At 37.9% G+C, this 14,299-nt stretch overlaps 1 protein-coding gene across 2 annotated transcripts; it reads right to left on the reverse strand.

Moving 5' to 3' along the window:
- Positions 1 to 1,174: 1,174 nt before the first annotated feature.
- On the reverse strand, positions 1,175 to 4,648 carry rhcga (Rh family, C glycoprotein a). Of its 2 annotated transcripts, XM_057347240.1 has the most exons (12): positions 4,374 to 4,648; positions 4,061 to 4,253; positions 3,835 to 3,985; positions 3,616 to 3,763; positions 3,373 to 3,539; positions 3,147 to 3,284; positions 2,916 to 3,052; positions 2,619 to 2,743; positions 2,454 to 2,527; positions 2,245 to 2,318; positions 1,688 to 1,743; positions 1,175 to 1,554 (listed from the first exon to the last, which is right to left on the reverse strand). In XM_057347240.1, the coding sequence occupies exons 1-11, from the start codon at positions 4,597 to 4,599 to the stop codon at positions 1,710 to 1,712; spliced, it is 1,467 nt and encodes a 488-aa protein (XP_057203223.1). In that variant the 5' UTR covers positions 4,600 to 4,648; the 3' UTR covers positions 1,175 to 1,554; positions 1,688 to 1,709. The 2 variants fall into 2 exon arrangements, with proteins under 2 accessions (XP_057203223.1, XP_057203214.1); XM_057347231.1 differs by having other exon boundaries at positions 1,175 to 1,743.
- Positions 4,649 to 14,299: the final 9,651 nt, after the last annotated feature.

Raw genomic sequence — 14,299 nt, forward strand, 5'->3', positions numbered from 1 at the left:
TATCCAAAGCGACTTACAGAGAGTTCAGGGAGCAATAAGCGATATGTCATACAGGAGCAATAATACAATAGGTGCTAATGCAAAGTTACTAGTTTCAACAAAAGCCAGAACAAAACCTGCTGAGAGAGAGAGAGAGGGTTAGTGGTTTTTCTCATTTGTCTGTCAAGTATTCACAATTTATATATTTTTTGTCCCTGCAATATTGAACAGAAGTAGACAATTAACATAAATAAAAAAAATCAAATGTTCATAAAACCCATAAGCCATGAAACCAAGCACAAACTGAAGTGATTATCATCACAGTCATTCACACAAGCAGAGTGTATTTGAAGTTCATTAAATGTCACGGTTATTGATCAGGAAATGACCCAATTGACCCTGTTTGACCCTTAACAAAGAGGCCATTTCCATGAGAATGGAGGCGTCTGGCCTCAGGGTGACCAGACCGCATGCTAAGAGATGACCAGCAGGTCAATTAAAGAGTGTTTCTTCAGACTATAACCACCCTGCGATGGCTCGCCAGTAAATCATCTTCGGACTGTATTCACCTAATAAAATAAATAAATTATAAATATTTTAAAATACACTCATCAATATTGCATTTAGTAAAATGAAGTATTAAGTGTGATGCTGTTTCGCTGGTGCACAGCCTTTAAATGGCATGTTTATTGGCATTTACATACATTTGTGAAGTCTATGATCCATAGCAAATTCAAGAATGCTATGAATAACAATAATGCTTGTGAGAAACAGTTTAAAAGGACTAACCAGTTTGCAAGGTGTTGATGGTGCATTGCAGTTCCTTTTTATCTCCATAAGGGTTGCATGAGACAAAGAGATCAATGTTAAACAAATAGAGCTGTTCAAAATGGGCACCATGATACCACTTTAAGTTTTATGATATGCCATTACTAAATATTATATAATGCTCAGCAAATTAGCTATACATCTGCATTCAAATATAAGGTTTTATTTTATTGAAACAAAATCCATTTTTTATAATTGTATTTGTATATATAAAATATTTGCATCATACATCCATGTTTATATGATTATGATTTGGCAAGATTAAAAAAGTACAAATGATGTTGAGCACAATCAGACCACATCAGCAACAAATTATTAAAGAGAAAAAATAAAACCATCTCAAAGTTAATAAAATATTTATTAGACAACAATATATAGATGTAATATACAGCTTTTGATAGAAAGTTTTAAAAAAGGAACTAAATTAACATTTAGAAAGCAAGCATAGATTCAAGCAGTGTAAAGGTTGTTTTATACATTATATGTAAAAATGCTTGAGGTTATAAGGAAAAACACATTTAACAACACATTTACTGTAGAAAAAATAACAAACAAACTTCGACAATATCTTTACATATTAATGTACATAATCAACTGAAATAGCTATAGATAAACAGGCTTAACTATTAACACTATTATCAAAACAAATCAATTCATCAACTTAGAGCAGCAAAAATAAACTACAATATATTATTCCATTCTTTCGGAGTGATTTAATTTTAGGACTCTAATATGCACAGGAATTGAACGAAGAGCTGAACCTTGTAGCCTTCACGGCCTCCTTAACTTACAAAAGCAGAAATATAACATTGAACTGAATCTTTGCAGTACAGAACAGATCAGAGCATTCACTTCATCCTTAAAAAGAGTCAGTCGGGGGATCTCTGAGCATCATTGTTGAATCAGCTCTGCTCCACCGTGTAGCTCATCTCCGACCTATATTAAATATGAAAAATACAACATATATGTATTAAATTGAAGAAATGAAGTGAACACTGAGTAACAGCACATATGACAACACTTACAGATGATTGAATCTGATCGAATTCATTTACGTAAATTCGTTAGCTGAGTTTAATCATGCAATTAAAGCATCCATGTGACATGCAAATGTTTTGTGTGCTGCTCTGGTGACATCATGTGGTGATATAATGCAACAAGCTCACATGCATTTTTCTAACAGCTCGTATTTTTACTTTGTATTTTAATTCCTAAGGGATATTTTATAACGTTTTATTCTTTATATGTAACAATTGGATTGTCTTTTTATTATATTTCTGTTTTAATTTTGCATTGTTGCAAAGCAGATTTACAGAAAATACCTTTAAGTAGACAGAGAAATAAAGAATAAAAAGATATAAGATGTTGATTGGTCAAATTATAAATCTCGCACAGCATGCTAACCTCAAATCGATTTAAGGAAGACAAGATACTTACATCTCTGGGATTTTGCCGATCGTGTGATTTTTGTACTCGAGAATAGGGGGGAGGCTCTCTTCCTCGTCAGGTAACTGAAAGTACGTTTTTTTAAAAATAAATCACGCAGCCCAAACAAATCATACATAATTTATACACGATGTCAAAGTTTTTTCATACACACATTTGTGCTCTAAGGTGCCACCTGGCGGCGACATCACGAAACTCACCTCCCAATACGCCTCATCATCAAAGCAGTTATCATCTGATGGGTCTCCCCAAATTGGCAACCTCAGGATACAACCTTCAAAAAACACATAAAATTGATTCACACAGCTTTGACCTTTTAAAAATCGTTCACATTTGCACATGCAACATTGCTGCTTTCTGCTCACCTACGATAATGCCGCCTACGATTCCAAAAGCAAGAGCTACGCATATACCAGCGGCCTGGTAACCTCCCTGCGTGGCAGGTGTCCTGTCTGCATACTTCCCCTCGAAATCAAAGGTGTTTATCAACCTGTCGATGTAGGACAATAGAAATACAGTACTTTACCGTATGTACCAAACCGTTCTAGACACTTTTTCATTTTTAGCAAAGCATTTCCATAGCTCTACACAACTTGATTTTCTAATATCAGACTAATATTTCTCTAATATTAATGTTTACAAACAATTGACATAGCACCCACCCCTCACGTCCGTATACACTCTCACTGGCTAATGCCGCTGTGAGGGCCCCCACAACTCCTCCGAGGAGACCTGGCATGGCATGCAAGTTGTGGATGCCACAGGTATCTTGAATCTTCAAATACTTTTCCATAAATGGCTACATTGAAAAACGAAACCAAACATATTTAGATCTCTACGTAAAAATTTTATGCCTTACCGCTCAAATGCACCTGTTCAGCCTTGATACGCACCGTGAGCACCAGGTAGCCGAAAGTCGACAGGATGCCGCAGCAGAATCCAACTATCAGCGAGCCATAAGTTGTGATCATAAACTCGGCTGCCGTTCCCATGGCGACACCTCCAGCCAGGGTGGCATTCTGGATATGCACCTACAAGCAGATATGTCGCACTTAAGAAAACATATAAGAAAACATTGCAGATTTGCAGGGTTTGACATAATGAGACGCAGTGATTTACCATGTCCAGCTTTCCCTTCTTGGCTGAAAGACTAGAGATGGCAAACGTGGTGAGAACAGAAGCAGCCAAGGCCAGATAAGTGTTTATGGCCGCCCTGTGTTGACCGTCTCCATGATCTGAGATAGCCGAGTTGAAACTGGGCCAGAACATCCAGAGGAAGAGGGTTCCTGTTAGAAAAAACACTTTTAGATAATGAAGAGCACCCTGACCCCCGTTCACGTAAGATGTGCTCATCAAACATACCAATCATGGCAAAGACGTCGGAGTGGTAGACAGAGCCGTTAAGGCTGCTGCTGAGCTTCAGTTTCGGTCGATAAAGGATCCACGATATGGTTAGACCGTAATATGCTCCAAATGTGTGGATGACCATCGAACCGCCAGCATCCCTGACCTGTGAACAAAGTAGGTTTAACATCCAGAACTGAAGACGTTAAACAAGAACACGAGACGGTGGCCACTCACATGGAGAAGATGCAAAATGATGTACTCTTCCACCGCAAACAAAGTGATTCCGAACAGCGTCAAGACCATCAGCTGGACCGGACTGACTTTTCCCAGGAGAGCTCCGTATGCAATGAGACATCCGGCGACACAGAAATCGGCATTGATGAGGCTATTGAAAACAAACGAGTGCAAAGTTTACAAAAAAAGGACAAATCTGAAATAAGATGACCGTGGTGGAACTTACTTTTCAATTCCGATCTTGATCGCCCCATCAGCAGGGTCCAGCGAGTGGAACCAGCCCTGCATGAGCAGAGCCCACTGGAGGCCGAACGCCGCGATGAGGAAGTTAAACCCGACCCCGCCGAAGCTGTAGCGCTTCATGAAGGTCATGAGAAAACCAAAACCCACGAAGATCATCACATGCACGTCCTGAAAACCTGCCGAGCAAGGAAAAGCGAAGGGCGGGGAAGGTTTAGAATTGCAATAAAACTACTTTAATCTCCTCAGCTTCACCTCAGTTATCCACGGACATCAAGCGTTACACAACAAGTACTCACTTGGGTATCGGAAGTAAAAGTCATTCTCGATATGGCTTGTAATGTTCTTCTCGTGCATGTGCTTCGACCAGTGCGCATCCGCTTCTTCATTGTAACGCACAAAGAGTCCAAACAAGATGATCATAGCGATCTGCCAGATGAAGCACACCGCGGGCAGGCTGATCCGCACGTTTGGGTTCTTCATGGGGCACCAGAAATTCCGGCAGCAGTCCGCCAAGTTTCCCATGTTGAGATGAGATGTTCGGGTGGGGACTCTGTTGGGAGTAATGGCTGGAGCTGTATTTATGGACGGTAATCCAGAGGTGTGCCCACGCTCACCCGCTGCAGGTGCACCTCCCGCAGACGAAGGCTGTGACACTCACCTGTCAAGAAGATTGATTCATATCTGCTCTGATGTCTGACTTCTTTTGGTGTTTTTGGTTGTGTCCACGATTACTATAAAATCACACTTAGGCTAAAGACTATAATGCAACTTGCATTTAAACTTTAACCTGGAGTTTTAGCACACCTGTCGCAGGTATTCTATTGTGAGGCTTTAATTTAACCGAATGAGAATGAACTTCTGTGCAATATCTTTAAAATCAGGAAAAGCAGGGCAAACACGTTCTGTTGAATCTGGGTAATGGTCAGCGCAGGTTGTTAATCGACTAATTTCCTTTATTCTGCAGGACACGACAGTGTCACCTTTATTTTTTGAAGATGTGAGTAAATCAACATGAAGCTCAACCTCCTCTTTTCAATTTGAGTATTGCAGCTTTATTTCTATATAAAAGTTGCATCTTATTTCTTTTAGCAGTTTGTGCATTTTTTTCTAAATCTAAGAGATAAACAGAGAGCTTGACTGTTAATGGTTATCGAGCTTCTTCGGCTCATGAGTCATGCGACACAGGTAAACAGCTGATTGACATTGTTCAAAGGTACATACCAGATATTATCAGTATTTTCTGATGTAACTGCATTACATAACTTGACATAACTCCGCTCACGATGCTTAGTTCTTTAATTCAACTCACGGCACAGTTTAATAAAACATTCAGAGGAGTCGAGTTTGTCGATGTTGTTAACATAAATGCAATTTGCTCAACTGTTATTTTATGTCTATCTATTTTTATTTTTTATGACGCAAGCCATGTTTGAAAGATTTAAGCATTAATATTTAGGGGCTAAACCTCGAAGGGGCTATGGCCACTACTGCTTCTGTTGGTATTATTATTAATCTTCCCCAATGGGAGTCTTCGGCAGCCCTATACATAGGAAAATGATGAAACTTGGCATACTCATAGTGGTGGCCCTCAATGGTCCTGTGAGAAGGGGCCATCTTGAACAGTACAGTATTGCGTTTTTTTCGCTACTAGTTCTAGAAATTGTGATCGATTGTTATGAAAATGGGCTCAGATGATCTATGGACTGAGCCACACGGACATGACCGGACGGAATTGTAATGTTTTCTGATGTTCAAAAGTTATGACGTTGCAAACTTTTCAAAGTTGACCCAAAAATGGATCTGAGGCTGTATCTCGGCCATTCTTTAATCTATCGGTTAAAAACTTGGTACGCTTCATCGTCACCTCGGACTGGGGGTTTATCTCAAAATTGGGAACACTGCCACCTATCGATCATGAAATTTGATAAATGTCTGAAATGTTTGTCAGAAAATTGTGATCTCGTTGGGGATTCCTCGGGTCATGCCGGTACGCATGATTACGATTCCGTCACGATTGGATGACCGGCCTGTCTGCCATTTTGAAATTGATCATAAATCATCATATATCAACTCAACTCAGCTCACTTTTATTGTCACATTACCACGTGTGGTGAGTGAAAGTCATGGGTTCATACTCCATACAAAGTAGAATGCAGTTGGACAGACAACTGTATGACAAACAACTGTATGACTTTACAGACTTAAGTGACAGTATGTAGTGGAGACGAACAGTGCAAAGTATTAATAGACAGACTGTACAAAAAAGACAATATACATTACACACATATGAACAGTATATACACAATATACACAAGATATACACAGACATTGAACATACACATTAAATATGCAGGTGTACACATGAACGTGTATGTATAGTGGATCAACCATACAGTGCACATAGTACAGATATAGGTACTGTATGTAAATTTGGTAATGGGTAGTTATTGAATTAGGTGCATTACTGTCCAGGACGTATCCGTCAAGTTTCAAGACGGCGCCACCGAGCGTTCATGACATATAACGCTTTTTATATAATTGCTTATAACTCTTGAACACTGTCTGAAATTACTTTTCTGACGGTAATTATTTTTCCTGGTCCGTGCCGATTCCATTGATCATTTGTCATTTTCTAACATTTTGTTCAGAACTTATTGGCCCCGTATCACTGCTTTCAGCTATATTTTGTATTTTACTCCGAAAACAATGGCGGGCGTACTATGATGATGTCAAAGGAATTAAAGAGGATTTATTAAAGGGAACTGTTGCATCTTTTAGTATAAAAAATGAAATCAAACCGTGCATGACACTTATTTTCTTGACCTTTTAAAAACTTTTTATAATGAACTAATTTATTAAGAATAAACTTTAAGTTGACTTGTGTTTATTAACTAACACCTTTCTATTTCACTTTTCAGATAGGAGAAGAATCATCTTTTACTTTTATGCTGGTAGCATCATCTACCAGACTTGGTTTCACTTACACGTTGCATTCTTTGATTTTTAAAAAATAAAATAACAACATTATAATGATACAAGATCTCTGGGAGTTACGTAGTGACTAAAAGTTAAACAAATCAATGTTATTATATATTGTCCTTCTATAGAATGATCATGTAGTCAAGTCAAACAGTTACTTCCTGGTTTTCGATGAGCCAGCTCACACATTTCATGTTTCATTCTACATTAAATTGAGTTTTCTGAGGAGACACAGCAGTTCTTGCTGTCTCATGCCACTAATAAGTAAACGTCTTTTCAACTTGTTTTATGTTTAAATAACTAAATTAGTGTTAAAGGAGCAATGTGTAGATTTAGTGGCGATTTTGCGAATTGCAACCAACGGCTCACTCCATCCACTCCCTTTCGAAGCACTATGGTGGCTGACACATGACTTAGATATCGTCATGTTTTTGCTTTTTTGGCCGACGGAGATAACGTATTTATGAAACGTGCTCTGTAAAGCAGTTTGTCCACATGATGAATTCCATGCAAGTGGACCCGCGGTGTACAGTATGTAGACAGAAATAGCTCATTCTAAGGTAATAAAAACATAATGCTTCATTATGTAAGGTCTTTATACACCTCTGAAGACATAGTTGTGTATATTATATTGCATTTCTGTCAACAGATCCTCCAAAAAATTGCACATTGCACCTTTAAGGCATGACTATTTAAGGGACTAGATTCGGATAATGAACTAAATATGACACCATATTGATGCTGTTAAAGCTACCTAAGAAAATTAAAGATCTGTGTATATGGTCAATTGGGTTTTATGACTGATGTTCCAAGCCACTGTTTTCACCTCATGAAGACAAAAAATAATAAAAAAACATGGTTTTACTACAAAAAGGCAAAAACAAAATCATAGCAAACCATTGCTTTGCCACAGTACTTTACACCTTCACTATAATAAAACCATGGTTCATTTTCAAGGGTCAAATGCTTTTCCAAAGTTAACATCATGTCTAGTCAATAAAAATGATCTTTGCATAAGTTCGTAGATGGTTAAAAACCATGTGACGGAGCTTCTGGAGGTGTGTTCCACTAAAAAAAAGCATGTGACTGTGAGGGTGGCTCTTAGAACTTTGTCAGGACGGCATTCCAGGGATAGCAGGAATCACATGACATGCCTGGCCTTCACAAGAACATTCCATCAATGGCGACAAAAAGATATTGCATCTTTCGCTGTCAGTCAAACACAAGACAAGCCTTTCTATATGTACCAGCAGCATCTAGATAACATTTCATTTCTTCGCTCGCTGTTTAGCAAAGTAGCCAAGACATTTCTTCTTTAATGATGAATCATATCAACAGATGTCAAACTTTTTTAAAGTGAGAGTTTTTTAGACCAGAACTGTCTCATACCTTGGTAGGTCAAATGCATGAAACCTGTTTAAAGCAGCAAACGGCATTGACATAGCTCTGAACTTCCAGATAAAGTCACTGTAAGTTACTGTAATTCATAACACAGCTGCGTCCAGCCCAGATGTGAAAGTAAAAGCATCCTACGAGTACATTTATAAATCACCTCAATGACAATATAAGTGAGGCCCATTTGTCAATAAAAAGACACACACGCCGACAAACTGACAAGACACGCTTAGAGGAAACAGATGTGGTTGGAATAGATTCAAATCTTCAGATCTCAGAGATGCGGGTGGCTGAATGCTTTTTTGGACGTTTTTATAATCTGAGGTGAATCTGGAATGTGGAGCTCTGAGGAGACCGTTGGGCTAGTGGAGAGGAATGTCAGGAAGTTTTCTATCTCTAAATGAACACTGTACACGCTGAAAGACGACAGTATCGCTGATACACACGCTGATAGTGAGAGGACATGTGATCAAACGTGTTTAGACATGTGATGTGACACACACGCTTGTGTAAAAAAGATAAAAAGCTTTTTTATAACTCCTGGAGAACAAGTCACTGGTCCCTTTGGGGTGAACAAAGTGACTAATCCATCGGGGAATGCACAGCATCTCTGAGTCGTGCTTGAAGCATGTAAGCTGCTCTTTCATGAGGGATGCTGAACGGGAACAGGGCTCTTGTTAGGGCTCTGGGCTGAATTGCTTCAGGTTTAATCATCTGTAATGGTGACCTGTGAACTGCATCAGCAGTGAAAGAATTCGGTCATTAGAAATGACACCGGTCTTCACACGTATGTTTGTGTGAGATTTGACAGTTCTGCGCAGTTTGTGGTGTCTATATTGCTGGGGGGCTCAATAACACTTTCCATGTATGGCGTTTAGGACTTAACCTTTATAAAACGTTACTCATTCTATTAATGCATGTTCTTTTCATTTTTGTGGGCTTTGTCATTTTCCTACTAAATGTAGGAAATGGGTTTACAATGCAACAGTTTGGTTCGCAAATTCAGGTTAAATAAAGCTGTTACTGTCGGATGACACTAGTTTGGGATGAAATTATGGTTTGTGGTTATTGAAGTAAGTTAGTGGACATTACGCGTAGTCATTATGCTTGAATGTAGTCTTACGTTTTAGAAAGTCTTGAAATGTCTGTTGCAAAAAGTTCACCCAAAAAATCTGTCATCATTTACGTACCCTCGAGTCAAAAGTGCCCCAGAAATGTTTGCTTTCCTATTTTCTTTAAAATATATTATTTTGTGTTCATCAGAACAAAGAAAGTTATACAGATTTGAACTCACTTGAGGGTGAGTAAATGAAGACAGAATTTTAATTTTGAGGTAAAGCGTTCCTTTTAGTAGGTTTAAGTATATTTTTAAGGATATACAGTATACTTGCAAATCGCTGCTGTCCTTCTGAAACCTCGTATCTCCATATTTCGTGACTTTTATTTCTTGACATAAATCATTTTTCATATTATTCACCCTTTATATTTGTCACTTTGTTTTGCAAATATCATTTTAACCAATACAAACTATGAAAAATTGCTTGTCAACTTTGACAACACAGTATTTAATCGTTTAACAAGTGTTTTTCTATTTCCTATTATAACTATTATATAGTTTTGTTATATAGTCTAATATAAACAGCGACGAAATGTAAAATACTGGTAGAAAGTTTTAGAACATTTGAGTGAAATGTTTTAAAATCTAAAAAAACGAATGTTTTAAAATCTAAAAAAAGTTTTTTTTTCTAAAAAAAAGAAACCTTTGATCAGAAGGTGTGCTTGAATGTATGAAATTAGTTTTTTTATCAATTTAATAAATGTGCTAAAAGGTCACTCAACAGTACAGCATTTACGCCTCTAGTGCATTAATGTCACTAAATACCAAAGTGTTCTGTATTGAATGTCCTACATTCTGCATTGTGTTTTTTGAAAAATAAAAAAACAGGCATGACAAACATATTAAAGATGTAAAATAGAAAAAAATGCCTTCTTAGCTTGGCTATACTTTTCCTTTCTTGAATTTACAGATTTTCACGGATTTTCATGACCAAAATGATCTGTTTTAAAAGCAAGATCCAAACATTTTTAACTGTAGTTATACAAATGGTATTCAATTCACCAGAACCTTCCACTTTAACTATAGTCGATATATGGTTCCTTTTTTCGGAAGGGTGTGAACCCATCTCTCATCTGATCTGATATGATTCAGGACACCAATTGGTGTATTGCACAACACATTACACCCAGTGTAACTTCATTTTGGTTATAATTTACGTGTGCAACTATAAATAAACACTGTTAATACAGATTATTAAAAATGACAGATAAATACTTATACCGGTGATAAACAAAATACACACTGCAATGAATTTTTGTTACCATGTAACATTCATCTAAAAAAGCACTTTTAAAAATAAAATGTAAGAACTTTTAATTAATAAAGCTTCTCGTTAAAGGTGCGATTTTACGCAGATGAACTACGTTCAGATGTAATATGCACATGGGCTGCACCTAACGGAAGCACATTTCACATTACAAGCTAAAGAAACTATAATAGCATATTAGCAGGAGCTACTTTGACATGAGTGTTAAATCTCCACACCAAGTTTACACATGTGGACTCAATTGAAAAGCGTGAGAATTTGTCACAAGCACTTCCACTTTCGAAAGCGTTAATACACTAATGGGCGGTTTTCCGGACAGGGATTAGTTTAAGTCAGGACTAGGTCTTAGTTAAATTAGGATATTTCAGTTGTTTTTAAAAGTGTACTTTTACATTACTGACGTGTGTCATGATTCTGCCTCCTTTGGTCAGGATTTTCTAGTCTAGTGGCACGATCATGACAGCCCCATGTGTCTAGTGTAGAGAGAGACATGGCATTGTTGGTTTTGACATGCCATGCGCTCTCTGGTCTCGTCTTTGTCCCCGCCCTCTTGTTTCCTCGTTATTGGTTGTTAATTATTTCATGCCCCACAGCTGTTCCCTTCCTGATTTGGCTCACTTTATAATGCCCTTGTGTCTTTTGTCTGGTGCCAGTTCGTTGTGTGTATGTTCCATGCCTTGTCGAAGACGTTGCATCTTTCGTGTCCTGGAAATCCTTGATCACAGTAAGTTTAGTCAGTGTTACTCCTTGTCAAGTGTTGTCTTAGATTAGCTTATTTAGTGTAGTGTTCCTGTTAAGTCTCAGTGTTTATCTTCCCCTGTTTTGTTGTTTTACCCCCTCGTGGGTTATCGTTTGTGTATTTAATAAAGAGTGTTTTTCCGTTAACCCCTTGTTGTCTGCACCTGGATTCTGTTCACCATTTCCTGACAGATGTGCATCTTGAGTCTCACTGATATATTTTAAGAAATGTCAATGCAAGTTGTTTTCGATCAAGAGACCTCTAACATTTTAGTTAGTCTGGAACCTTGTCCGGGAAACTGCCCCTACAAGTATATAACTCCTCGTGGTCATGCATTGACCCACAGACAGTGTTTTTTTTTCACCTGCAGGCACTGGTTACAATCTTCACTTCTCTCAGTATGTAACCAAAGTTTAGAGATTAGTGATATTGATCGACACGCGTTTATTCAAGTGGAGATAGTTTCAGCATGCAGGTAGGTACATTATTGCTGAAAAATGTGCCAGTATCATGTCCCAGCCCATTCAAACACCCAACATGCAGTTTGAAAATGTCAAGGCACGAAGCAAAACAATTAAGGCCCAGTTCTGTACACTTTATACTGTACATACATTGACAAAACCCCAAAGCAAGATGCATGGACTTTACATTTCGGCGAAATTATTCTCAAAACTCATGTCACTTTTTTTATTTATCCATTTTGCCATTACGTTTAACCAGCTGGTCTCAATTTTAATGTACATTGTAAAAGACCACCCACTGGCCCAACGACGGAATCCAATGGCGTGGTTGAAGGGATCTCGTTTTCTGCTTCTCCTCAGTGCTTCTACATGAAGTTATTTAAAAACGGAATTGTTACAATTTGGTTCAATTTACATGACTCTGTGGTTAAGACCGATCTGACTCCAATTTTAATATAAGTTATATGACATTTCCAATTTATCTGTTAATTTTATCTGTTAATCTTCATACTTTATTTATAGTTATCCTTTCGTTTGGGACCTGCTGTCGCACAGAGTCTCACGCTATCCGAGTACGTGGATGTCACGGTCACAAAACTGTCAGTTCTGATCTTTAGTCAGAGGTTGCCGGGTAAACTAATAACATTAAGTCTGGCCGCCCCATGCTTGCTCAGAAACATAACAATAGTTATTTTAGTCACAATCATGCAACTTGCTAAGGCAGGTGATAGGTGGAATTCTGGTACATGTGAGCTTTAGTAAATGTGCCCCATTTGTAGTTTAAATCAAAACTCCCTTTTTTGGTTAGGGCAAATAAAAGGTCCTGTAGAATATGACTGCAGTCCAGGATTATAGTTTGACAAATACATCTGAAGACATTTTTTTTAAACAGACGAACACTGAATGATTTCATATTTTATTTATTTACAGTAGTTTTATACAAACAAAGATCATAAGTTATTCACCGTCTGCAGGAATGTATTAATTATTAAAACGTGATAATACACAAACCATTTGAAGGACTGCGTTACAACACTAACTTCAAATATATATTTAAAAATCTGCATCTAATATTGATTCAGTTTAATATGATGCTGTCTTAAGGCACATTTGGTTTTGCTTCGTATTAATATAAAAAATTATTTTGCAACAATTTAATATTAAGTAAATTTTTTTGGCTCCGTCATTAGACAAATGTACTAATGGCATAAAGCATATAAATATGCATTTAGTTTGTGAAACGAGGGTCGCTTTCTTGGGTCGTATTGCCAACACTGACACATCAGGGCGTAGATCTCATCTGGACAGTTATTGGGTGCTGGCATGCGATATCCTACCAACCAGAAACACCGCAAAACAGACATAAACAAAGTGATAAGATGTTCATGTGTCATATGCATTGCAAACGTTCATACAACGTTAGAATAATATAATTCAAGATTAACAGCACGTGTGTGCGATGTGAAGTCATGAGCGGTGGAGTTTTACCTTTCTCAATCTCTTCTCTGGGGTCCGTTCTTCGTACCTCGCTAACTCAGTTAGCTGGATTTTATTGTTAACAATTTCGCATGATCTTGGATTGTTCGGTTCTTCGATGCTCATCCTGGACTTGCTGTCTTAAACCCTATTCGCACGGGATTAGTATTACCTGGGGACCTCTAGTTATTTGTAATAATTGTAGAGGTTGTCTGTGATCTTAATTCTGTGCGAATCAGCCATGTCTGTAATTTGTAAAGCAACAATTCCCAAACAAATTATCTACCATGTTTTGATGAACACCGAGGTCCTGTGATAATATTAGTCCGGTGCGAATTGGCATCTCTGTGATTTGGCGGGCTCATATATCATTGTTCAAGGTTTATCCACCGTTTGCGAATAATGGAGGCTGTTTTGAAGTGTTTTGATATTATTTCGGGTGCTGGGTCATATCTATACCTGCCAACACTGTCGTTTTGGCCGGGAGTCTCCCGTTTGTTTATTTATAATAATACTAATCCCGTGTGAATAGGGCTTTTGCAACAGATCCGTTATCTTAAACCTGCTCGGGAGCAGGCTTATTTCATGTAAACAGGATTAGATCGCGGCCATGACGCAGTCAAGTCGGCTTCATTCATACAAAAGCAACTTGTTGTGCAAGTTACAGGATTAATATAAAGAGCTTTGCGAATTTAACATGTAATTAACCGCGATCTAATCCTGTTTACATTAATAAGCCTGCTCCCGAGCAGGTTTAAGTTAACGGACCTGTTGCTAAGACAACAAGT

This window comes from Triplophysa rosa, linkage group LG1, assembly GCF_024868665.1.
Source record: "Triplophysa rosa linkage group LG1, Trosa_1v2, whole genome shotgun sequence".
In the NCBI taxonomy this organism is placed as follows: Eukaryota; Metazoa; Chordata; class Actinopteri; order Cypriniformes; family Nemacheilidae; genus Triplophysa; species Triplophysa rosa.

Bases quoted from the DNA above. Each gene is read 5' to 3' on its own strand.
- rhcga (XM_057347240.1), bottom strand. From the start codon at position 4,599: ATGGGAAACTTGGCGGACTGCTGCCGGAATTTCTGGTGCCCCATGAAG. The intron at 3,540-3,615 runs GTATGTTTGATG...TTTTTCTAACAG, and splicing joins CGACGTCTTTGCCATGATTG to GAACCCTCTTCCTCTGGATG. The intron at 1,744-2,244 runs GTAAGTATCTTG...TATTTAATATAG, and splicing joins ATCGGCAAAATCCCAGAGAT to GTCGGAGATGAGCTACACGG.